At 46.0% G+C, this 26,734-nt stretch overlaps 1 protein-coding gene across 1 annotated transcript in view; it reads right to left on the bottom strand.

Annotated features, from left to right (window-relative positions):
• Positions 1-9,432: 9,432 nt before the first annotated feature.
• AGPAT5 (1-acylglycerol-3-phosphate O-acyltransferase 5) overlaps positions 9,433-26,734 on the bottom strand; it is a 58,246-nt gene continuing 40,944 nt past the window's right edge. The window contains exons 6-8 of the mRNA XM_019652699.1: positions 22,401-22,562; positions 14,449-14,572; positions 9,433-11,911 (exon numbers count right to left, since the gene is read on the bottom strand). Coding sequence (XP_019508244.1) covers positions 11,686-11,911; positions 14,449-14,572; positions 22,401-22,562 — 512 coding nt within the window. The 3' untranslated portion in view covers positions 9,433-11,685. The remainder of the gene's footprint in view (positions 11,912-14,448; positions 14,573-22,400; positions 22,563-26,734) is intronic.

Genomic DNA, 26,734 nt, shown 5'->3' with positions numbered 1-26,734 from the left:
CCAGCTCCGGGGTCCTCCTCTTCTTCTAAGGGAGCTACCCATCACGCAAGCCCTGTCCTTTTGATCTCAGCTACTCTCCTCAGCTCCCAGAGGACCCACCTCCAAACACCATCACGTTGGAGGTTAGGCCTTCAGCATATGACTGTGGGGGGACACAAGTCACCCCACAACTATCCCCATGATTCCAGAAACCAAGCACAGGCCCCTGGCACATTTGGGTGGGAGGGACAGATGGGACTCATTCATTCCCTCGGCCAAGAGATCTCTGCTTCCACTGGGCAGCTTTAGGCCCCAGAAAAGGGGGCTAATTTCTCAACAGTAGATGAACAGAACTAAACATTAACAGACATTCTGAGAGCAAGGGAACCTATGAATTAGGCTGGGCTGGGCTGAGAATCTGGGCAGGTTCTGAGTGTCACAGGAGGACAGTCAGAGGTGTCTTCTTGGGGAAATGCCCACTGAGGGTCCCACCAGCTGGTCCTCCCTGGCCCCGCCTTGACCATCCACACCGAATGAGACCACCCAGAAGACAGCACCCCCAACTGGAGAGAATGTGGATCTACCCACAGTTCACCCATGCCGGGCTGCGCACTGAAGACGTCACCCAGGGCAGAAATGGCACTCGTGGATGGCAGCGTCTGGAAATGAGAGGAAATGGCTGCTCGAGTCTCGCAGGATTAGCTGCGGCCCTCGGTGGCTGGGCTGGCACAGCCAGCTCCAAGGGGCGCTGCCTGCGGCGGCCAGCACGTTCTTACAAGGACAGCAGCAGAAGCACTACCCTCCCCCCGAGGGGGCTTAACGTCAGCGCTGCCCCTCTGCGTACTCAGGAAGGTGCCACACACCTGCTGCCCTCACCCTGACTGGACCCTCGGCGGAGGCTGACCCCCAATGGGACGCAGGCACCCCTGAAGGCAGGGATGTAAAGAAGCGTGATGCGTTAGATACCCCTCCTCCCCTCCTCGGGTTTACCATAAACGTCCAGATCAGCCTGGGAGGGGACACAAGTCACAGGGGGACAGGCTGAAGGTGGGGGGAGGAGTGTGGACTCGTTGCCTCTGAGGCGGCCGCACACGGTGCTGACCGGCGTCTGCGGTGGACCACCTTCCTGGGGAGTCCTGCCAGCTCTCAGCAGAGCACGGGCACGGGGTGGTTCCTGCCAGGGAGCCGTGGGCCCCTCCACGGTCCCTCACCGTGAATGACAGTGAGTGAGGCGAGTGGGGCACAGGTGCCGGGTGTGGCCCTGAGGGCCTGGGCTCTGCCCTCACAGGGCCCCCCACACTCCCGAGGGGGGTGATGTTGGGCACACACCTTGTCCCCTCCCATGTGAAATGAGGGCCTACCCACCATGGTGGCTGCGGAGAAGTGAGGAGGGGACACGTGTGTTGCGCGTAGCCGCGCCTCCCGGACAGGTGCCCGGCTGCCCGGCTGCCCGGCTGGCTGGTCCCCGCTGCCCGGGAAGCAGAGTGGGCCCTCCCTTCTGCCCGCTTATCCAGAACCCTCAGGTCAGCGGCTGCCTGACCTCACAGTCAGGGCGGCCCAGGGCCAGGGAGACCCCTGATGTCTCTCGCTGAGCCCCTACAGAGTTTGCAGAGCTCAGGAGTCTGCAGCGGAAGGGGGGAAGGGGAAGCAAAAGTGTGTCCCCGACCCAGGACAGGGGTGGGCAGAGCCCCGCGGATGGGAAGGTGCTGGCGCAGAGCTGTGCTCAGCGGCCCACGCCCGCCCCTCACTGGTCTGCTGCCTTGGTCTGGGTGAGGCAGCTGGTCTGTGTGGCAGGTGCAGAGGTGACAGCCTGCTCTGTCACTCGGCTGCTGCTGCAGCTGTTGGGTCACCACAATGCAGGTCCCCCGTCGGGCCCCTCTGCCCTCCAAGCAGGGCTCAGGGAGGTGGTGCCAGCCTACAGTCAAGGGACCCGTCCCCACAGAGGAGGTGACTCTGGCCAGGTTCCTACCCACTCTGGCCTCCGCTTGGTCATCCGAAAGTTACCGCTCCCAGGACAGGACCACATGGAGACGAGGCGGGGCGGGGAGACGGGTCTGTGCAGCACGCGGGGCGCCCCGGGACCCTGTCGGCAGGCGTTCACTGCCCAGCCTCGGGAGGCCGCCACTACGCCCGCGTGGAGCCCACGTACTTTATGCAGACAGAAAACACATCGGACTGAGACTCACCCACAGGGATGGTCTTGTCAGCTCGCCACCCCATGGGGTGAATTAGGACGGGGCAGCGCTGTCCCCAAAGGCTCCCAGTGCCCTGAACAAGAGCGTAGCCCCAGGGAGGGGACATGCACAGGAGGGACACAGAGTGGCCACACAGGCAGGTGTGTGGTTCCCACAGCTTTACGGCCCTCAAGGCGGTGGACGGCGGGGCTGGGGTGAGCAGACCGCCCCTCAGAGCGGGAGCAGGCAGAGAAGGTGCTGGGGACGTTTCCTTCGGCTCAGCGATGCTGCGTGCCAGGATGTGCAGGGTTCCCCCCTGAGTGTGATTTCTCACCAGAAGCCTCTCTGTCTCCTTCCGAAGCACTTTTCTGCCAAGAAACAGCCACCAGGGGGTGTCAAAGGAACTCAAATTCAAGGCTGGGCTTCCTGCTCACCCTCCTATCCACTGGCTTGACTTCTGAGTTCCCTGCCTTTCACCCCAAAGCCCATTGATGCAGTGGAATCACCCCCCCACACACACACACACACACAGGTGACAGGCTTCAAAGTGACACTTAAGGTGAAAACCTAAGGCGCTGTTCCATCCCATCTATTAACAAGGCCTGTCTTCACTTACGCGTGTGTGGTTTCAAAACAAATCATCAGTGGCTTCTCTTACCCTTTCAACTCCTGAGCTATGCTTGGATTTAAATCTCCACCGGATGTGACGTCAAGAATATGGGGCAGTAACAGCATTGGGGTAAACCACAGGCTCTGGAGTCAGACGGGCAGTTCAAGGGTGCTTGCTACTCACCCTGCTGGGTGAGCCCCAGCAGTTTACCCCCCCTCTCCAGGCCAGGCTCCGCCATAGACGGGCTGTGGTAGCGCCCCACGCTGGCCAGCAGCATGGTAATGACACCTGGACTGGCCTCCCGCCTCTCCCGCTCTGTCCCTGGGGTAGAACCAGCCGAGGTCAAGATCCCTGTGCCAAGCCTGCTAGTTCTCCCTACTCCTCACCTCAGCCCAGGAGACCACAGAGAAAAGGTAGAAAACGCTCAGTAAAATACACCTGCCCTCTTCCCAAACTCAGAGGAGGTTAACTGCCCGTTTTCTCCCGGCTCCCCCATCACTCGCTGCCTCCCCAGCGAAAGCATTTCCTTCTTCAATGGGTCGAGTGTACAGATTCCACAGAGATCCCAGGATTTTTATTCTGAGGATAGGAGGAACACCTGTTTAGCACCCACTATGGGCCAAGTGGTCACACTAAGTGCATTCCTCAACCTTTACCATCACAGAGTGTGGCAAGCAAGTGGTTACGAACTTCACTGTCAGGACTTGGGACAACAGCCACCACTTATTTTGTGCCTGCATCTGCCTGGTGTATGAGTTTAACTCAAGTCCCACAGTCCCCCACAAAGCAGGATCCCCCCCCCCCCCAAACAGCCTCACACGAGTTAGCTGAGTCACCACAGTAAGGCTGGGTTTTCAGAGAGTCAAAAATTCAGCCCATGTTGGGCAGAGCTGCCCTCCATTGACAAAACTAGTGATAGGAGGCACTGGTGACTTCCCCAGTGACACAGGAGGAGACTGGGAGAGCCGGCCTCTCAGAGCAGGGCGCTGTTTTTATTCCCAGCCTCTAGGCAGTTCCTTCCTCCACTGGGCTTAAGAGCAAATGTCAGGCAGCTCTCAGGACCCAGCTGTGCTTTTGGACGATGAGATTTTAATATTCTTGTAGGACATTTGGGGAGCCCCACCTATTTGTGAGAATTCAAGTAGGACATATGTAAACGCTCTGCACTGTCTACTACTGATAAATGACAGCCATCCTATTATAGACAGAGCTTTGCTTTAAACATGGATATGGATGATGCTTTGAGAATTTTGTCATGTTTGCCAAAATACTTTAATTATTGATTGAACACTGTCGCATAACGACCCAGTGCTGCCCAAGTCCAGCAGACATATGAGCATGGCGTGAATATGCATATAAATGTTTTAGTAAGATCTTTAGCAGATAGTTCATCTGTATGAGGTCCGACAGGTATACAGCACACATCTTCTTTTATACTTAGTATACTCCTTGTAATAGCCACATCAGTGTCTGGCGATCGTAGTTCGAACTGGCAGAGGTTCAGGAGACGAGGTGCTCACTGTTTCTCTCCCACTTACCACCTCCGCCGCCTGTGACAACTTCCCTCTGTCGTGACGGTCCTTCCCCCATCCAAAGTGAGCCAGGTGTGCCTGGCCCTCTCGTTTGTCCACCTCTCCAGGTTTCCAATTGTATCATGGCACTGAGTTGTGTAGAAATTGATCTTACTTGTAACTATTATTTACTAGATTCCAAGGGTGTTCTTTTAACTCTTGTTCTTTTAACTCTGGGGGAATTACATTGTTTCCTCTGCACTTTGGAACCACTAACTGCTACCTTGTTAAAAAGTCTCATTTTTTTTTGCTGTCAGCATTTTTAATGTGTCCTCTGAGGCCACTAAAAACACACTGCTTTTCAACACAACTCATCCCAAGTAACTTCCTTTGGGAGGAATGAAAGGAGCACACGAAAGTAATAAAATTCTAGCTCTTCATTATAAGCAGATGCGACAGCAAATAGTTTTAAAAATTACTATTGGGAATGATAGTATCATGTAACATTAGCTGATTATATTCATTTAGATATATACCAGAAAGAAACTTGTAAGAGGCTTTTTCTAGTATTTACGGATTATGAGATTTTACTGATTCCATTCATACTTGGACTAGTGATCAAGGAAAGGTGGTGGTGACACATTTAACTAGTGACTGATACACCATGGAATCACCTTCAGATAATGGTGTGAAAACAAACTAGCCTGTGGGCCTAGATTTAACATTTTTAAATTTGGAAATATTTAAAGATACAAACAAACAAAAAAAACCCCACCACCACATAGCAGTATGACGTAGCATCCTGTAGTGCCCACTGGAAGCCCAACCCAGGATGAACACATTTCAGTGCTGTCACATTTGCAGCAGACTTCGTCTCTTGGTTGTCCTTTATTGCCTTAAACACCAGCAATTACTGGATGACCCTTCCAGAGCATCATTTCCTATCACTTGTTAAATATTATGAAAAGCCATTTGCTTTTTAAAAGAATTTGTTGACTTCAGACTGTAAAATGAAAACATAGTTCAGAAAACCTTCCACTGATACTTAATCTATCACGATGATTAAGCTGTGAAATGTCTGGCCTCCGCTGTACACGAATTGGATGAGTTAAACCCTGCTGAGTGCCACACAGGTGCAGGGAGTTGTGGTAAATCTCGGGCTACAAAAATTGGGGCCAAGTCCCTGCCTTTCCTGTGTTGTCTCGTAGGCCAGGTCTGTGCAGTAGAAATATATTTCCAGGCACATACACAATTTTTAATTTTCTAGTTGCCACATTTTAACAAGTAAAAGAGGTAAAAATAATTTTGTATTTTATGGAGCATAATATATCCATATGATCATCACACTACATAATCAGTATAAAGATTAATGGACTATTTTTATTTTTGGTACTAATTTTTAAAAACCTGGTATGCATGTTACACTTACAGCACATTCCACATTTCAAGGGCTTTCTGGCACATGAGAGTGTGGCTGCCACACAGGACGTCCAGGTGCAGAGGTGGGGGGCCACTCGTGTTGTAAGAGGCAGGTGGGAAGGTGTGGCCCTGGTCCCGGGCTTGGTGGTCAGGGCTGGCCAGGGAGTGGAGAGAGGGGAAGCCCAGAGACAGGAGGAAGCCATCAAGTAGAGGTCCTGGGGAGACAGGTGCCAGGCGTGGCTGAAGGTGACCCCGGCATCAGACCCAGGGGCCTGGGACGCCCAGGAAATGCAGAGCACGCTGGACCACAGACCAGGAGAAGCCGTCTTCAGCAACGGTGTGACTCAGCCCCAGGTCACAGAAGACTGCAGTCCAGAGCGAAGTGACCCGCCATCACATATGTGGAACAGTCTCCAACTCCCGGTCTCCTGACTCTCAGGCTAATAATTTTGTGCGCCGCACTGTCTGGAGGCTAAATTCAGTGTAAGCCCCACTGCCGGTTTTATGTCACATCGGAGCTAACGGTCAGAAATAAAATCATAAAATAAATCAGGAAACAACATGGCACAGGAGGGCAAGTTAGAAACGCAGCCACCAGCCAGAGGGGGGTCAGGAACGGGCGCACAGTAAGGACAACCACAGAGCCAGGGGGCAACGGGGACAAGGACCTCGGGAGGGACACTTTGCGTTGGATTTATTTCCCATCTAAAATCCTTTATTTATCTCAACTTCTAGAAACAGAGAGGCTGAAACACAAGAGATTAAAAAAAAAAATTAAGATATAAGCACGCAAGGAGAGGGATACAATGCTTGGCACTGATTTTTTAGATATGCTGTATTTCATTTCACAAAGCCATGCCTGTGTTCGTCATGTGCCAAATGAGACCCACATATCAAACACCTAAAGCAGACACGTTATTAGCACTCGTGTAACGCGGAAACCACTTACGGATGTGCACGTGGGTACCATTTGAGGTGGTTACAATAAAAGGCACACGGATGCGGGAGTGAGATGGCTCAGCGGGGACCAGGCGTCCTTGCCGAGACAGGGACACGATTGTCAGGGTTCCGGTAATAACAGCCGCTAACAAGAGGGCTCACACAGTGACAGGCTCTAATCCAGTACTTTGTGTAGACTTTCATTTAATCCTCACAACCCCCCATGAGGTATGCGCCGTTATTATAATCTCTATTTTATAATTAAGAAAACCGAGGCAGAGATTAGGAACCGGACCAAGGTCACTCAGCTGGCAAGCGCAGGACTCACACCGCAGCGGGCTGGCTCCGGAATCCACGCTCTTCCCCGCTCCCCGCCCCTCGGGGGACTCCCCAGCCCCTCCTCCCCAAACTGGGAACAGTAGAAGGTAGAATGAGTTATAAAGAACCTGTTTCCACCATCTGAACGACAGAAAGCCACCATCCTGAGACACACAATGTGTCAGTGACGGGGCCCTGATGTGCCAATGTCCTCAAGTTCGTCGTCGTGGGAGCAGCACCTGCTCTCACTGTCTGGGCTCAGGTGACAGACAGGGATAGTTCCCGGCCACCTAGGTCCTAGTATCAGGCATGCAGTCTGCCGGCTCTGAATGAGGGATGTGATGGGGTGACCAGGTCGGACACAGGGGTGCAGTAAGCAGCTCTTACAGGATGGAGGCGACACTCGCCTTTCCTTTCCTAACGTCTCTGGCTTGGCTGGGTTCTTCGCCCCCTAAGCAGGCACCTCTGGAAATAACCTGTTAGCGGAGCCCTGAGCTCAGCACCCAGCGCAGGCATGCAGTGAGCGCGGGTGACTGGACGCGCAAGCCTGCGGCGGGCCTGCGGACCAATACCTTAGTTACGGCCCCTTTGAAAGGGACAATAGCTATGCTGCTAGCAATTTTGCCTGACTTTCGACTAGAAGGTCAAACTTCACCTACCACCATTCAGAATAAAAGCCAGTCAGCCAAAGCAAGCAGGAAAGCCAGAGCTGCTTCCTGGGGGACCCCAGGGTGACGGGACACGCCCCCATCGCCTCCTTGCTGTGCCACGCGGCAGCGTGACACGGAAGCTCTCCTTTAGTCCAGTTTTCTTCAACTGACACCTAAGTGAAACGGGCTCTCCCTTCTGACTAGGGCCCTTCTTCATCCTTGTTTCCACTATACAGATGAGAAAAGCTTTCCGATGGTGGTTGCCGGTGTTTTCCCTTGGCCGGGGATGGGGTGGTGGGTGGGAAAAACCAAGTTTCTCTGCCATCTTACCTGCAACAAACTCCCAAAGACCTTACAAAAGATGGGTGCAGGTGAGAGAAAAGAATGAAGGTGGTCATGAACAAAGGAAAGCTGGCAGCGAACTGTCTGTAAAATTATTAAGAAACTGACCTGTGACCCAGATAGAAATAACTCCAGGATGCACAGAGGGAACTCAGCCTAAATATGATCCTGGATGAGGGAGAAAACGTTTAATAAGAAATATCCTGGGCCGGCCAAGTGGTGCACTGGTTAAGAGTTGGCTTGGGACGCCAGCTCTGAGCAGCAGGGCCCCGGTTCGGATCCCACATGGGCCAGTGACACTGCGCCCTCTGCAGCGAAGATGGTGAACAACAGCTCAACCTGGAGCTGGGCTGTCGTGAGTTGCCGGCGATGGCGTAGGCTGCAGTGGGCTGCCATAAGCTACCGTGAGCGGCCGGCAGCCTGTGTGAGCTGCCAAGAGCTGCCGTGAGCGATGGTCCAGAGGCCGGTGACCGATCTGCCTCAGCCGGGAAGAGCGCAATGATAATACCAACATGGGCCAGTGAAGCGACGTCCTCCACAACTAGGCTGAAGAACAAAACGACAGCAACTTGTCTGTTCCCCTTCCCTGATTCCTGAACGCTGTTCCCCTCTCCAACTCCCCAATAAAATCTTAAAAAAAAAAAAAATCCCACAACCTTGTGCTTGAGTCCCAAAATGCACTAGAAAATAATTGACAATAGCTTCTTCACACATTATGGACAGTAAGTAAAGCTGAGATGATTTGGGAAGAATTATAGTAATCGCTCAGATTTAAGTTGAACTTTGTATAAGAATGCATTTTTACAACTATTATCTCATTGGACTCTTACGAAGCTCTGTGAGGTCAGTAAGTATGTCCCTCATTTTCCTGTCTTGGGTCAGCCAGTCCCTGTCTCGGAGTGTACCCGCTTTTGCTAATAAACTTCTTGCTGTCCTATGCTGCACAAACTCTGTCTCGTGCCTGAATTCTTTCCTTCAAGAAGACACTGGGAAGAAGTATGCCATTCCCAGCAACCATGCCATGCTAAGTAAAAGACAAATCACATGGAAGTGAGACATAAAAGAAATCACTAGTATGTATGATATAAGGATTAGTCAGCTTGGCAGTTTACGCCCCAACCTGGCTTATTTCAGGCAGCTGACATGTTTCAGTGAGAAGCCCTAATGATGACGGAACTAAGCAATTCATGCTTGTCATAACTCTTACAAAATGTATAATTAGTTTACATAGCCAAACCAATGTACGGCTTTAATTTTGACTTTTTTAATGTAGTTTTAGAAACGTGCTCAATACCTAAGAAAACATAGTTTTACACGTTCAGAAGGCAGTGCCAGCGATAGTGCCTGTTTTATGTAATACAAAACTGTCAGTGAATTTCTGGGTCGCAAAATGTTAAATGGCACAGACATTAGAGACAGTGAAAGCTTTTATTTCTTGTTTTACTTTCATCCAAACACACCCTTTTCTGAAAAACATAAAAGCATGCACATTGATGGCATTCTTATAAAGAAAAACTAAGCAATGACTAAGCTGTAAATCAACAATAATAATAACAAACAAAAGCTTAAATGATATTATGTGAAAAGATTTACAGGGAGATACAGCGCTCTTAATTTTAGAAAATAATTCAAGTCTTGTCAATACATGTTAAAAAGAAGCTTCTCATTTTCCAAATATTTTGATACAAATTTTTTTAAACTAACAAGTATTTTATAGACTTTTTGTGAGAAGAAAATAAGTATAGTCATAAGAAACATGATGTTTAAGTGATCTTATGCAGTTCATTCTGCCTTCCTAAAATCAGTTATAATCAACATAATTCTAATGGTTTTGCTTCTTAAAATTGAAATTTAGAGCATATCTAGTATATTCAAAGTAAGTCGCACAACTTACTTTTATTTTGATCTAATTAGAAATAGGTTCTAATTTTAGGATTAAAAAAAAATGTATTTAACAAATACATAGGATGGCTCTAAATTTCACTTTACCGGTAATAGAAAATTGCAATTTGGCATAAGACCACTTTTCAAAAGTGTTACCGACATCCCACCAATTAACTCACAACTAGGCCAACAGCCTTCCCGTGGGAATGTGTGTGTGTGGACGTGTGCACACAGGTACCTGCTGACACAGACAAACCACTTCATACTACCCAGCTCTTCAAAGGTGCTGTCTGCAACAGCTTACTCTCTGGTTCTCGAGAATCAGGCAAAATTTCCCTTAATTCTCATTTTGCTTATCCTGATTGAATTGGAGTGTTTCCCTGGGGCACTGATACAATTCTGCAACACAAATTCATCAGCAGTAAGCAGATGTATCATCTTAAAGGACTAGAGGCAATCAGGTTGAAATGACAACACTGAAATAGATCCCCCTGTGAAAAGGGGCCTGTTCCACAGGCTCTATTGTTCCATGACTAAGAGAGCTGGGAGGTTTGCTTCCTGAAACACAGCTCTTGTATTGAGGGGATATAGAGTAATTGTGAGGCCACATTAAACTAATTAGTCCCGATGGATTAAGTCCATGTTTCCCTGGCTTGAGGAAGGTGAATTTCTTGACATGAGACAGAAGAACACATCTCCCGGCAGCCAGTGAAGCTGACTCACAGCAGCCTAAACGGTCCCCTTTGCGAGGACACACAAGGCTGGCGATGCGCACTTCCCGCCTGCCAGTCTGCTGAGCAGCACCAGGGCCGGTAATCCCGAGGAAAAGAACTTGGGTATGGTCAGAATCAACCATGACGACATAAAACATGATTTTGGGATTAAATATTTTGCTAAACCCAAGAGTAACAGGTAAAAGGCAGATACTGGTAAATCCAGTCAGATGTCTGAAGGCTCCTGTCACCTCAAACATCTGTGGATTCAGGTCCAACAAAAGTACACACAATTATTTTGATATAAATAAAGAAAAATGGAAACATTAAGGTTTTCAAGTACTTATGGCACAGATGTTGCGAATTCTAACAGCTTAGCTTAAATTTTCAAAATGTCGGGCAAAGTTCTGCTACAGAATCAGGGTCACAATTTTAACTTAAATTGAATTCTCATCTTTTATACATTATTCCTTTGTATAGCGTACAGGGTGTGCAAATTCAGCTGTTTCAATAAATATTAGAAATGTTAATTCTTTTGCAAACATAAAGTGAAATCCGCTAATAATACAATAGAATAAAAGCCGGTTCTACCCACGGCTTCTGCCCCGTGAATATTTTTTGCTCTTCCCTTCTGTCCTTTTCAATACTTACATATTATCATTTCTTTCACTGACTTGGAGAAATTAGGCAAAAAGCAAAATATTACATAGCTGCAGGATACTAAAATACTTTAGTGATAAGAATTCGGATGGGTCAAGTTGTAAAAAATTGAAAATAACAAATACAGTGAAATATACTGCAAGTTAATGTTCGTGAACGCAGCTATCTGAGTTACAAAACAATCGCCAGTTATACAGCCCTAGCAATCTTCTGAAGGGGACTTTATTCGCTCACAGAAAGTGCCCTGGACAGCATCACTCTGCTTCGCTGCCCCTTTCCAGCGGTTCGGCTAACGTCGTGACACGCACGTGTTTGCCCACGGCCAACGGCACGTGGCCCTGTCAGAAACTCTATTTTATCCACTGTTCAATCAACAAGGCTTTATTTACACTTCTTATTAAACTCAGGAAACAATGCGACGTCATGTGCAGCTAGCTGCCGTAACACAGAGCGCAGCACGCCCCACTGCCCGCAGGCAGCGCCCGCTCACGCTTTAATACTAACCCACAGGCAGCCGATTAAGGTCCCATAGAGCCACGTTTTGACATACAGTTTCCTGCCAGCCTCGGTCACAAGCATACCAGCAGTCAAGCCACTGAGGAGCAGTAATGACGGCAAAGTTTTCTTGAGACTTAGTTTAGAATGAACACTTTTCCCAGGAAATTTGCTTCTTCTCTCTGGATCCAGCGAATCATAGAATTCTATAAGCAACCTATGGCCAGAGTGGAAAAAAGCTTTTTTAAGTTTCAGTTTTAGTCATTTCAATATTGTAATCCAACAATGATCTCCTGGGTGCCTATTATATACAGGAGACGCGATAGGTCCTTGGAAAACAAAGATGAGAAGGAAACAAACACCCTTGGTTTGGAGACTTGGTTTAACTGGAGTTACCAGACTTTAAAAAAATCTACAATATGCTGGATGATGAGTGTATATGAATTATATTATATGCAATGTTTAACAACAGACGGTTTCAAGTCATTTCGTGGGGATGTTCTTGTTTTACGAACTTGGGGTCTTTAAAGCTTTGTGGCCGCCTGCCTCGCCCCCGGCTGACAAGCCAGCTCAGCTTTGTCGCCGCCTCCCCGGCTTCACTCCTTCCTGCCGCTCCCACTCCATCGGGGGTCAAAGAAAAAGCACACACGGAGCTTCCAAAAACGCCCTTATTCCATAGAATTTTATAAGCAGCCAGAAGGAAAAAATAGCATTGTTCATTCACTCCCCATCTTATTTTAAAAACATCAAGTTTTAATAGCAGAACTTACTCAATATAAAAATCTCAAACACAAAAGTACCGAAAAGTAAAGTCCTTCTTTTGCCTTAGAAATCATGTTCCCTAGAGGTAGCCTCTGTTTTAAAATGTCCAGACTCATCCTGCATTTATAAAAATACCCATCACACAAGATCCATTGGACGTTAGATACACTGTTAAGGTTTGTTTCCGGCCGGCCGAGTGGCTCAGTTGGTTAAGAGCATGAGCTCTGAGCAACAGGGTCGCCGGTTTGATTCCCACATGGGCCAGTGAGCTGCGCCCGAGCTGAGCTGCCGCTGAGCTGCCAACAGGTGGCAGGATGGCTCAGCTGGTGAGAGTGCATGTTCCTAACAACAAGGTTTCTGGTTCGACTCCCGCATGGGATGGTGAGCTACCCCCCCTCGGCAACCAAGATTGAACACAGCACCTTGAGCTGAGTGGCCGCGAGCTGCTGACGGGCGGCTGGATGGCGACTGGACTTGGAGCTGAGCTAGCTGCGCCCTCCACAACTAAGATTGAAGGACAACAACTTGGCTGTTCCCCTTCCCTAATTCCCCAACACTGTTCCCCTTCCCCAATTCCCCAACAAAATCTTAAAAACAAAACAAAACAAAACGTTTGTTTCTGAGAATAGATTTTCATGTCAAAACACACATATCTTACTTTTAAAATTGCTGCCATAACTACAGTGGGCGGTACTCAATGGCTGGTTTACTAAATTCAGTCATGTACAGCTGAGTCAATGAAATACAGAAATGTAGCTACTTGTTTATAAACTTTATAATGTTTCCTGTACTAGGTTTGGTATATTTTTAGTAATTTCCACTTGGTAGTTAACCCAGGAGGGTAACTTAGGAAATCCTTTACTGGAAAACAGTAAGGAAAGCAGGAACATTAGCAGTTTCCTGAGAAGAAAGAAGCTTATTAGGAGACTAAAACACTTGGGTAAAACTTCTGAACAGAAACGTAACTTTGGAAGTATTTTTAAAAGTCTTAAAAAAAATCATGCTTTTCAATGTGCTCTTAATAAATGGTACATCCTATAACTAATGGATAGATCCACTTTTCAAAAATTGGAAGTGTATTTGTTCAAAATACGAATATTTAAAATATATCTTTTAAAAATAGGACATGCATCAGAAAGGATAAAACCTCCACTGGTAGCAAAATGAACAAAGTTTTCAACCAAGAAAATTCAACTTCTAAACATCATATCTAAACGTAAGACCCACTTTCTATCTTCCTATAAAGAAAAGAAAATTCTAAAATTTCTACATTTAGAAATCTGTATTAACTCAAAGAGATATTAATATATGCTACAGATGTCACCTACTGCGTCACGGCTGGCTCTTTAATAAGTGGCACATGACAGACACTCCCTCCGAGTGACTGTCTGAAGCTACGCCTCACCCAGGAGGTGCAAACACCCCGTAACTTCCTTCTTGGCCACATTCAACACCGCCGTCTGCTCCAAAGTGGTGTTGTTAGCAAGGACAATCTCAAGGTCAATCCTAGAAACAGTTTAGGCCCCAAAACACTAGGAGCAACAAGACATTTGGGTTGGGAAAATGTCAACTGACAAATATCCCGGAGTCCTCTCCACGTGCAGACGGACACTCTCTCACCCCCTGCTGGCAGGACCCCTGGCCCTCAGCAACCCCACCACTGTACCTGAGCTGGCAGGGCAGATTTGGGTCACCTGATAGGGCCCTTCATGTCTTTTTTTTTTTTTTTTAATTTTATATTTTACGACAGACTGTTACCTCGGAAATACTGTAAATGAGAACAGATAAGCCTCCCACAGCAAGTTCTTCCACAGCGAGTGTGACAGCAAAGAGTAAAAACACGAACAGATTATGCACGGAACAAGGTCTGACCTGGCTTTATAAAAAGCACTCTTAAGATAATAAAACTCTTCACATTCATTTCAAATTGTTTCCTAGAGTGAAACTTAGTTGAGACGAAGTTTCTGAAGTGCTAGAAGGGTAGTTACTCACTTATCTTTTATTTCAAAACGTTCATGAAGCCATCTTCTCATATATACTTGTTCCTCTGGGACATCTTTTTTGTCTATACGATCAATGTGAATATGAATTTTTGGACATTCTTTGCAGAGAAATTCTAACAAAAAACAAAAATATTTCATTTTTTATTTTAGAATTTATGGTTACATAAAATAATAAAACGAGACAAACAAAGTTTAAAAATAAAGTATCGATTCTTTAGCAAAGAAAACAAGTTGAAATAAAGATTAGAAACTGGTGGTTTGGGGTTTCAAGCTGAAGTAGAGAGCGTATTATAGTTTTCCCAGTCCACCACAATCGTCAAAGTCATTAAGTTAAATCCACAGACCGTTACTTTTCGTAAATACTCTGTAATTCTATAGCCAGCCCAGGATTAGGAAGCTGGTCTCTGCTACAAGTATGTACCTGCCCTGCAAAGGGACCCCCAAATACCGACCATCAGATCCCCCAGTCACCTTCAGGAGACCACTTATCACACACTGTCACTGCTGTTCCCACCAGACTGAGCCTATGAGGGTTGAGATGGGGTGTGTGTGGTTTGTTCCGGCAAGGCACTGGGCGAGTGCAGGCACTGAACCCCCTGAGCCGTGTTCTCTGAGCCCTACAAGCCTCCTGTGACCGAATACTACATGGCCAGGACAGACGGGAGACAGACCCCCTTTCATTCATGACTTGCTTGCTTTCCTGATCTATTGGGTTGTTGGAAAAGTCATGATGTATTTTTTCTATTTTTTTCATTGCAAAAGTGCGTCATGACTTTTCCAACAACCCAGTATGTCACATGTTAACATGTTCCACTTCATTGAGGAACCAAAATCCTTCCCGTGGAAGAGCTATGAGCCCTGGAGTATGCACAGATCCTAAGACATGCTAATCTGGTAAGAGCAGACAGTTCTTTTTCAGCACGGCTTTGGTCTAAGGTGAGAAAGAACTTGGAGCCTGGGCACTCCCGTTTTTGGTAGGTGGCTCTGGTGGAGAGGGGAGAATATGCACACATTTAATTCCTGCTGCAGCAGCAATCACTCCTACGTGATTTAAGAGAAGACGGAGTTCCCCAGGTGGGTGCACCAGTCGGGGCCCAGGCCTTTCCTCTCAAGCGGAAACAGGCTCTGCAGCCTGAGGAGGCCGTGAGCTCACCCTTCAAGATGCCCCCAGGCTTCTGAGCCCACACGCGTCCCTGTGGTGCTGAGCACCCACTGCAATCGCTTCTCTTTACATCTGCTGTCAACCCTTAGTAACATGCGGCATTTCGGTCAACAGAGATTATCTTATTGTTTATATACGTGTAGGAGTGAATTGGTTTGAGGATAAGTGTGAAAAATATGGCAATAGGAAAGATTATTTTTCACTACTTTTGTCTTAATTTTCCTCAAGTTCTACCTTTCATTTAAATATTCAAAGAACTGCTTAGGAAGTACGTTCAGAAGCAGAGCTGCGCCGGGTGAGGAGCAGGGACAGAGTCAGCAGCTGGCCTTCCATCCCGCGCCCCCTGGGCAGACCCGCTAGCTGCTCTGCGCCTGCGCCCAAGTCTGTAGACCAGGTAACAGTAACAGCACCCGCCCGACAGGGTCCTTGTGGGGAGTGTTTCAAGCACACATGTGCACTATGTGCTAGCTGCCGTCATTTTCCCAGCCCTCTTATTTCTATTTATGATCCATAAAAATGCAGACCCCAACTTCCCTACCTTCACTAATTATCTACATCTCCCCCTCAACGTTTCCATAACTAAGCAGTCATCCAACTGACACTGTACGCATCCCTGAGATTTCAAGTACTGTGCATACAGCTACAGACCGTAAGGAAACGAAGCCGCCTGCACTTCGAATGTCAGAAACACTTGTGACACTGGTGCTCAGAAGGTGTCGGCGATGCCTCTCCTAAGACTTCAGCTGCGGAGGGAAGAAGCCCTGAGCAAAGGCCTCCGGAATTCACACGGGCCTGTCCCCCTGCAGCTGGCGCGGTACTGTGGTGTCTACACCACACTCGTGTACGTGATTTCACCTGATCTTCACAAGCCCGTGTGGGCAAGTACCATTACATCCCTGTAGGGATGCAAGAAACTGAGGCCCGGAGTCGTGGGTAGCAGAGCCACACCAGCCAAGTCCCCGAAGTTTGGCATCCAAGAATAGGCCGTAAGACTATCATCAGATAAAGGCTAAAGGACATTCGGGAGGTTCTGCCACCAAAGACAAAAAGTGACATCAATACTTCCCTCAATATTTAATGAGGCTCTTGTATCTATATTTGTAAAAACTATTTTAGTTGGGGCATATTTTATATTGCATAAGCAAAAATTATATCACAATATTTAAGAAATATAGGAAAAAGTATTCTAATTAAGGTAGACTTTTTTCTAACTATAACTTTTCTGGGAGAACCCTAGCAAATATTGATGGCTCGGGTAATAAAAGTCTTTGAAGCATGCACACATCACAAGGTCTAGTCTCTGCTGAAACCGAGTCCCATTTGCTTTGTGCTTGGGGGGCGGGGCAAGGTGGAGACAGACGTGGGTGTGGAGACCATCTATCTAGGAGCTGCAGAGCGAGAGCCCCCACACGGGTCCTCACAGGGCTCCCAGCACAGACTGTCTGCTTTATAACCTGCTCCCTGTCCTCTGGGGGGGGTGTGGGGGGAGAGCGCGCGCGCACACACACACACACACACACACACACACACACACACACACACACACACACCGTGGGATTTGGGCCATGCTTACATCGTAGAAAACTGGGCTGATAAATTGTTGTATATTCACATCAATGAACACTATGTAGCTTTTTAAAAAAATTATAGAAGTGTGTATCCTGACATGTAAAAGAAAAAACAGGATATAAAGACAGCTGTATATATATATACCGTATTTGCCGGCGTATAAGACGACTGGGCGTATAAGACGACCCCCTAACATTTCCACTCAAAATACAGAGTTTGTTATATACTCGCCGTATAAGACTACCCCCTCTTCCGCACACCTTCCACACACCAAATAAAAGGTAAAACAATATCAGATTTGATTTGGCCCACTGAAGTGCAAACAAGCGTATTGTATTTCGTGTCACCACATAACCGTTTTGGCGATGTTGAGCCACCATGTCTGCTACATGTTTTTCGAGTTCTGGCCAGTGTGGGGTGCCTCTTCTTAATGCACACTTACCCCTTGGCATACTCTTTAATGCTTTCTCATTTGATTTCCAGTCCCGAACCATCTTTTCTGTTACTCCATATTGTCTTGCAGCAGCACAATTATTATTTTCCTTAGCAAAGTTTATAACTTTCAGTTTAAAATTTGCATCATACTTCTTTCTTTTGGCTGGTGCCATGATAGGGATGATAGGGGTTTGACTGGTCGACATTTTCTATGCTGTACTGTACAATGGTGCAGTATTGTGCTTGGCTGTTGGCTGTATTCAAAGCCTGATTTGATTGGTCCCTGCTCCCTGTTTGCCCGCCCTGTCACTATAGCAGTCTGGTCCACCCTTGCATCAGCATCTCCCTGGGACCTCACTAGTGCGCAAGTGCGAGCTCTTCAACATTCTAACAGGCACCATGATAGCGCAAAATCGCGAATCTTCAATGCATATGTAAAGAAATATACGGTAACCCGAATTTACCACACTCGCAAAATCGCACACAGCCGACCATACACCCAGCAGCGCTGCTGATGCCTGAACGGTATGTGGAATGAAGTGGGCGGGCATCGGGAGGCCACTATGGCACGGGGCAAGCACTATGGGCAGTCTATCTGAAGTGTACCTGGCGTATAAGACGACCCCCCACTTGGAGGCATATTTTTCAGGGCCAAAAAATCGTCTTATACGCTGGCAAATACGGTATATATATAATATCTATATCTATATCTATATCTATCACATATTATTTCATTTTCAAGAAATAAATAAAGGTACATACATACTCTAACATATATATAGACATTATAAAAAAGATTTTGAAGGAAATAGCCAAATTGTTAACTGTGGTTACATCTGGACAGATGAGCTTGTGGAGTTTTTTCCCCTTCTTTTGGTTACCTGTAATTTTCCCCTCCAAATATGTTTTATTGTCATATAAGAAAATATTAATAGAAAAAAGTTACCTAGACTCACATAAAATGCTTTAACAGAGTATCAAATGTTGTTCTTGAGCACATAATTTATTAGGGTAAATCACCCACATTAGAAACAGGAATTTTAAAGTCCATTACAGTCAAACTTCCCTGCCTCACCTCTGCCCGGTGGACTGTCCACAGAAACACGCTGACTCTGAGGACAAGACCAGGTGAACCTGAGCGGACACCGGGGGCGGGGTGCTACTCCATACCCCCCCACCGACCCCCACAATGAAACACCAGGAAGCAGGAAGGACAGGGGCACTCAGGGCTCCCAGCTCTCTCCCAGGAAGGCCAGGGGTCACAGAGCCCCTGCTAGGTCATTAACATGCAGCCCCGCCCTCACCTGGGTGCCTTCATCAGGGTCTGGAGTGGAGCCAGGCCCCATGCATGCTCAGCCACCGCCCAGGTAACCCTGTATAGGGCTTTGAGAAACACTGACCTATGGCATATAAATGAGCCATCCAGCAACTCTGTAGAAAATGTTTTTTAAATTGGGCTGTAAAAGATGAATATTCAGTGACAGCCCACTATGTATGGAGATAATGCTTAATACTCATAAAACTTGACCACAAAGTTCTTCCAGTATTCTAAGTTATGGAATTTTATACCTAACCCAAATTACATTATAATTTAAAGTGAATTTTAATCTATACTAGATTATAAGTAGAGCAGAATATCAATACATCTATATAATAATAAGAGGAGGGTATCGCAAGCTATAGGTCCCAACTCGCAATTTGCATTAACACACAAAGAAAACCAGATGTCACTTCCTGCAGGCGCAGGTGTAGCTATAGGACCTCGCCTCAGCAGGGGCAATGGAAATGCATTTATAACTGGCTGGACGTCCCAAGACCAACCCTACACAGGCTGCACTGCACTGATTTCTAACTGCAGAGCGTAAATGTGCGTGTTACACCTTCTCACCTGCAGGGCCCGGTACGAAACCGTTATTGGGAATTTTGCCGATCTGATAGTAAAATCACGGTATCTCACTGTAAGTTTAAATTTGCATTTTTCTTACTGTGAATGAGGTTGAACATTTTTTCTGTGCACTGTCTTTTCTCATCTTTTACCCATTTTTCTATTGAATTATTGAGCATCTTATCAATTTGCAGGAGCACTTTATACATTAAGGAAATAAGCCTTTTTTCTGTGGTCTGAGCTGCCAATATTTTCCCAGTTTCTCCTCAGTCTTTTGACTTCACTCTGGTGTATTTTTCTTTGCACAAATACTCATCCTTGATTGACTGAGATGATAGGCTTTATTTTCTATGTGGCTTCTGGGCTGAGAGTTAGGAAAGCGGACATCTTCCCAAACCGAGGTGATGTGCAAGGACACACAGGGCTGCTGCCAGCTACGCGCAGCGGAGGCGGCCGAGCAGTGGGGGGCCCTGGGTCGGCACCTGTGATCCCCGCGGGACACAGAGTCAGCACAGGCTAAGTGCTGACTGTGGCACGGGCAGTTTGTGCCATGGGAGTGCTGAAGCGACAGGAAGCTCTGTGGGCCAGGAAGCAAAGGACGAGGCCTTCGCGGAGACGACGTCTNGCAGGCTTGGGGGGGGGCACGCAGGCCCGGGGTTCACTGGGGAAGGAAGGCGGCCTGCACACAGCCTGCCATCCCAGAAGGCTCTCAGTGCCAGGGAGTGTGCCCGTCCCCGCGGAGGCACAGGGTGGAGGAAACAGGGAAGGCGGGCGCTCGGGCTGCAAGAGACAGGGTCCCCGGGCGTCCACACTGTGAGTGCAGCCAACCAACAGGTGCGCACCGCCAGGAGGGCGACACAGTGAAGAAGCATTCTGCAAAGGTGACACGGGAATTATATCTGTTTGTCAGAAACAATAAAAATGTGTTTAATCTTATGTCTTAAACAATGTTTGATGAGGCCGGCCGAGTGGCTCAGTTGGTTAAGAGCTCTCTCAAGAGTTTGAGCTCTGAGCAACAGCGGTTCGAGTCCAGCCCGAGCTGAGCAGCCGCTGAGCTGCCAACCAGTGGCAGGATGGCTCAGCTAAAAAAAAAAAGAATGTTTGATCTAATGACAATGCTGTTGAACTAAATGCATGTCTGTTTTCAAACGTAAAAAGAGGTCAGTGACGCCTTCGATGGTTAAAAAAGGAAGAAAAATATTAGTATGTTGCCTTTTTTAAGAAGGGAGGGACAGTAGAGTAAGAACAGACCCTTAAATCTGCGTGTACTTTCCACACAAAATGAAGAAAACGTTACCTCAGGGACAGCGGGGAGGCCAGGTGGCAGGGGGCAGGGTGGAGAGCAAGCCCTTCCACTGCACACTTTACACCGTTTCGCTTTTAAAACTGTTTGATATATAATATAGTCCAAAAAATGCCATTTAAAATGAAGGAAACTTCAGCTTCCCCCTTGCAACTAGTCTGTTCAAGGCAATTGTGAGAACAGCCAGTCTCACTCCAGCTGCAATTACAAGGTCATTTCCTGGCACCATGACCAGCTCTCACAGCACTCAGCCCCTGGGCCTCACCCCTCCATCCTCTCTCTGGGGAGCTGGTGTCTACACCTTTTGAACATACGTTGAACATCAGCCTTCAAGAGATCCAACTGACAGAAGCGCTGTTGACAAGCACATCAGCTCCACTTCAAACAGCCGCCGAGGCGCAGTGTAGAGCCGGGTGCTCTGTCCCTGCATCACAGCTCCAGTGGATACTCTGAGAAGGCGATGGCTACTCCACACACCTCCTTGTTTGTCTATTACCGTGTTTAAATTTCTCTAAAATATTCTGCTTACTTACAATTCTATTTTTTTCTTGTTACATTTGATATACACATAGACAATAACTCAAAAATCCTGAAAACGTAGCATGTTTGAAAATCAATTGTCTTTTTTTCTTGCCAATGATACTAAATTTCAAAAATATTCCATGAAAAGTCATATCAAGGTGAACACTGGCCCTCAGCGCACGCCTCGGTATTGCTGAGTCAGCATGCACCTCCTCACCCCTCCCTGAGACTTATAACTTTGCATATTCATGTGTGAACTCCGGGCTGAAAGAGCTGAGTTGATGATAATAAGCAGGTCTAAAGGACTAACATGGCAACCAACACATACCAAACCTAGCAGGACTAATGAGATTTAAATTGTTACAGATTAAGAAAAAATACTTAAAAAAATATACTGAGTATATTTACTTGGAAAATATATCATGAAGTAGAGTACACTTAGCTATTTTTAAAAAATGAGTTACAGGAGGTCGGAAATTAAGTTCGCAAACTCATCCTAGAAAAAGTGCTCCATACCTCATTGCTGAATATCACTACAGTCACCTTCGAAGTGCTCCCCTTGGGAAGCTGTGCACAGACGCCAGCGCCTAGTCCACCCTTCAAATCAGTTTTGGACCTCTTTTTCTGGAATGGACATCAGAGCTATCATCGTATTACCCTTGATGTCCTGAGTGTCATTAAAATGTCTTCCTTTCAATATTTCCTTTATCTTTGGGGAAAGAAAGAAGTCATTGGGGGCCAGATCAGGTGAGTAGGGAGGGTGTTCCAATACAGTTACTTGTTTACTGGCTAAAAACTCCCTCGCAGACAGTGCCGTGTGAGCTGGTGCATTGCCGTGATGCAAGAGCCATGAATTGTTGGCGAAAAGTTCAGGTCGTCCAACTTTTCCCCACAGCCTTTTCAGCACTTTCAAATAGTAAACTTGGTTAATTGTCCAGTTGGTACAAATTCAAAATGAATAATCACTTTGATATCAAAAAAGGTTAGCAACAAGTTCGCGAACTTGTCAGATCACGTACATTCATAAATATATATTTATATATACTTAATTTAAAACAAACTTACCAACCATGGATGGTGCTTCTTTTCGCTGCCCTTTATCATCCATAGTCCCTTCAAAAGCCACTGTAACATCATAAATTGCATCTAAATAATTCTTCATAGACTCAAAAGCAACGTGAGTTGCCTTGATTCTTGGTGTCAGCACATGTTTTAATACTGCAAGGCCTAGAAAAGAAGTTGATTCAGTGTGTCCGTTAAACTAGTTACAAAACACCTCAGTGACAGAACATCTAAATTGTTTCTACATGTCCAGGAATAGACAGACCAGAATATATTAATGCCATAATCTCTTATCTATAGGACTTTAGGTTTAGAAAGCACTCTCACGTGACTCTTTCTATGTAAATCAACACTCATTTCATACGTATGTATTAAACACGGACAAGTATAAGATGCTGTAGGAAGCTGGTGGAAAACTGGCTCTCACCAAGTTTGACCCTTCGATTTGGTAAACCCTGACAAGGGCAAACAACATCATCCTTTTTCCGGCAACAGAATAAAGGTGGTAGCATCTTGCTCATGGTCACTCAAGAGTCAGCAGAATTCCTATACATTCATAATGAGTTCTGACTCCAAGTCCATGATTCTTTTAGTTCTATTTCTATTCCAACAGATTAGCTAGATGACCCCCAGCATGGACCATATCTGAAGTCAGAGCTGATATGGTCCACAAAATGTGAAATGCCTGCCTGATATTTTTGGGCTAAACCCAAGAATCCAGTTTCTTGATATACTTAAAAACAAAACAAAACAAAACTGAGATCTAATCCATATAACATAAAATTTACCATTTTAAAGCATACACTTCAATGATTTTTAGTATATTCACAAAGCTGTGCAGCCATCACCGCTATCAAATTACAGCCCATTTTCATCCCTCCAAAAAGACACCCGGTACCCACTGAGACACTGCACTCTCGCCTCCCCCACCCCTTCCCCGGCTCTCAGGGATCTGCTTTCAGTCTCTGTAGATCTCTGTGTGATAGACATTTCACATAAACGGGATCACACGGATTGCGACCTTTGAGACTGGCTTCTTTCACTAAGGCTAATGTTTCTGCGGTTCTTCCATGTTGCAGCGTGTGTCAGTGCTCCATTATTTTTTATGGCTGAGTAATATCCCATTGTGTGGATAGACCACATTTTGATTATACACTGACCAGTTGATAGACACCTGGGCTGAGAGACACCCTTTGGCTATTATGAAAACGCTGCTATGCACATGCATATGAACTACATATGAATGCTGCATATGAACAAGCTTTTGTATGAACATGATTTCAGTTCCCTTGGGTGTATCTGACATAGGCGTGTGTGTTATATATATATATATATATATATATATATATATATATATATATATATTTAAGAGCTTTTTAAAAAGCTTCTCTGAGAAAATATTGCAATTTAACAGACTAATTAATCACACATCCATAAGTGCTCCAACTAGTGCTAAGAATTTGCTCTTTTCCCTTCCTATTTCCTGCTGCCTCTCTTTTCCTGAATTAGAATATTTACTGATGATTTAACAGAAAAGAGTAGCTCTCTGAAGAAGTGACATGAGAATAGACTGGAGAAAAAGTTGATGTGCAATTTCTACTCTGTCTCTCCAGGGAGAATCCGCTGCATAAGGAGGAACAGCCACAGTGTGTCGGGATCTTCCCGCAGAAGAATTCTGAAAATGCAGAGTCTGTGGGAAAGACAGAGATTCCCACACCACACGTCCCAGTAGTCCCCAGGGCAGGGACAGCTTAATTTATTCACAAACTGATAGCAAAAATCTGAATAGGGTACCAGGCTGGGAAACATTTATTTGTTAATCAAATTAGTTAACACGCCCTTCTTTGTTAATAGAGCTCTCCGGATCTGAAGTCCAAAGTGCCACAGAATCGTCCTGCTTTGCTCAGTCAGGGCAATTAGTGACTAGAATCTGAATAAGTTAGAAGATTAAAAGATGAAAAAGTAATATTTCTCAAAAAATGAGTTATAATATCAGCTTTGTGATAAATGAACATGTATCACTAATATATACACAAAATTAGGAAAAAACTCTTCTCGCTGAGCAATGTATTAGGAGTAGCTCTAATGACTCGAAACACATTTCCTAGATCCAATCCATATCTCCTGTATATTCCAGCTTTTATCTTCCAGCTCTTGAAAGAACAGCCAATGAGGACGGAAAAACCAAGGAGACTGGGTAACACAGATGCGCAGAGAAGAAACCATCTCAAGGGAAGGCAGTGGTCACATCCTCTCGCTGACGACACGGGAAGGGCCAGAGCTGAGAAGGGAGCACCGGGGAGCGGCAGGGTCACGGTGCCTGACCTGCATTTCCAGTGCAGTGGTAGGAATGGCTGCTCAGAGTGGGCTAAGTGCAGCGTCAGTGCGAGGTGAGAAAGCGGCCATTTCGCCTGCATGCATTTGTTAACACGTGGTCTACTCATTTCCCAAGGCTCGGAGTAACCTAAGACGCCCCTACCATCACAGCAGACAGAACCGGCTCTTCTCTGATGACTGGAAGGCACCTCCCAAGACTAGGCCCAGCGCACAGCTCCTCTGGTCCATGTGGACCATGATTTACAATCAATCTCTGACCAAGGGTCCTGAACGACACACTGTGAGGAGGGCTCCCAGGTCCCAAAACCTTGGGTCATTGTTACAAAACCACTTTCATAATAATGACAGAAAAACCAGTTAGAATTTCAGTGGAGAGGTATTCATAATTAACTCCTCAAGCTTGAGCCCGTCATACTGAGAGATTTGACTCTGCCTCTAGGAAACCACAGAAAAGCCCTGAGCCTAACCTGAGAAAAACAGTAGCTAATTAAGCTGCCCTTCCTGGTCAACATCTAGGCTGTTTCAGTCCCCGCTGTGCCTTGTTTCCATCTCCAGGTCTCCTAAAGTCCTTGGTACTAACGATAACCCACCTTCCTACCCTCTGACCAAGCTCCTCTCCCCAAGGCTACTATGGAGGTAGTTGGTTTAACTGGAATTTTGGAAACATTATAAATACTCATAAACACAGTGGACAGAAAACCTTTATTGACCCATGTAAAAAATTTTAATATATGTATATTAAATTATATTAAATTTTAATATATATGTTTATATATAAATCATCTCTCTTGACTCCTACAAAGCAAGCCCTTAGGCTTAGAGAGGTAAAATGACTTGCTCAAGCTAGAAAGACCTTATAATGCCTTGTTCAGTATTTTTTCTATTCAGCAATTAACAAGATAATTATAAACATGGAGGTTAGAGATGAATGAGGCAATAAAATAAACTTAAATAGCTACAGTACATGGTAGAATTTCCTAAAAAAGGTATAAAATATTCTTAGAATATAAAAATAATGCTCATACTTAAAGATACTCTTTAATCACTCATGTCTGATTAGTGAAAGCTTTGGGAAAACGAGGACAGTGGAGCGAGGCCAAGATGGAGGCACAAAGTGGGGGAAAGACAGACACATGAACAGAGGTGAAGTGGGCGGGGGCTGGAAGGAACCCATGTACAGAGCTAGTGGGGAGTAAGACACTGGGGTCACCCTGGTGAAAGCTTTAGTGACAAGGCTGAGGCTCAGAGACTCGCTGGTCGGGCTCTAAGCATTGTAGGCCGAGTGAGCGATAGAATCTAGGTGCTAAGAAAACCAGTTTTTTGCTGAATAACGTGAACATTTTATGTGTTTGGTGAGTCATTTCAGATGCATCACTAAATTTCTGCTTTCCAGACCAGGGTTCAAAAAGTTGAGCTACGTCGGGCTGGCCGAGAGGCTCAGTTGGTTAAAAGCTTGCTCGAGTGTGAGCTCTGAGCAACAGCGGTTTGATTCCCAGCCCGAGCTGAGCTGCTGCTGAGCTGCCAACAGGTGGCAGGATGGCTCAGCTAAATAATAATAATAATAATAATAATAATAATAATAATAATAATAATAAAAAGTTGAGCTATGTCATCTTGCCAGCTGCTACGGTATAACCCACCACAGGGCTCGCTTTAGTAGGTCCAGGAGGAAGATATGATACATCCCATTCCAAATTCCTTAGCAACTACTGAAAGCAAAACATCCAGGATGATTCTAAGCACAATTAAAACAACACACTTCATACATCTGAGAAAGATTTACATCTTCAGTACCTGAAGTTTGCAGGACCCCAATGAGAGCTCTTTCTGTCGCCCATCTCTAACCTTCCTCTAGTGGGTACATAACTGCTATCATTTTCTTCTTTTTTTTTTTTTTTTGATTTTTTTTTATTGGGTAATTGGGGGGATGGGAACAGTGCTGGGGAATTAGGGGAAGGGGAACAGACAAGTTGCTGTCGTTTTGTTCTTCAGTCTAGTTG

This window comes from Hipposideros armiger, unplaced genomic scaffold, assembly GCF_001890085.2.
Source record: "Hipposideros armiger isolate ML-2016 unplaced genomic scaffold, ASM189008v1 scaffold_185, whole genome shotgun sequence".
NCBI classification, from domain to species: domain Eukaryota; kingdom Metazoa; phylum Chordata; class Mammalia; order Chiroptera; family Hipposideridae; genus Hipposideros; species Hipposideros armiger.
Note: the sequence above shows the minus strand (reverse complement) of the source record. Positions and strands in the feature narration are given on the sequence as shown.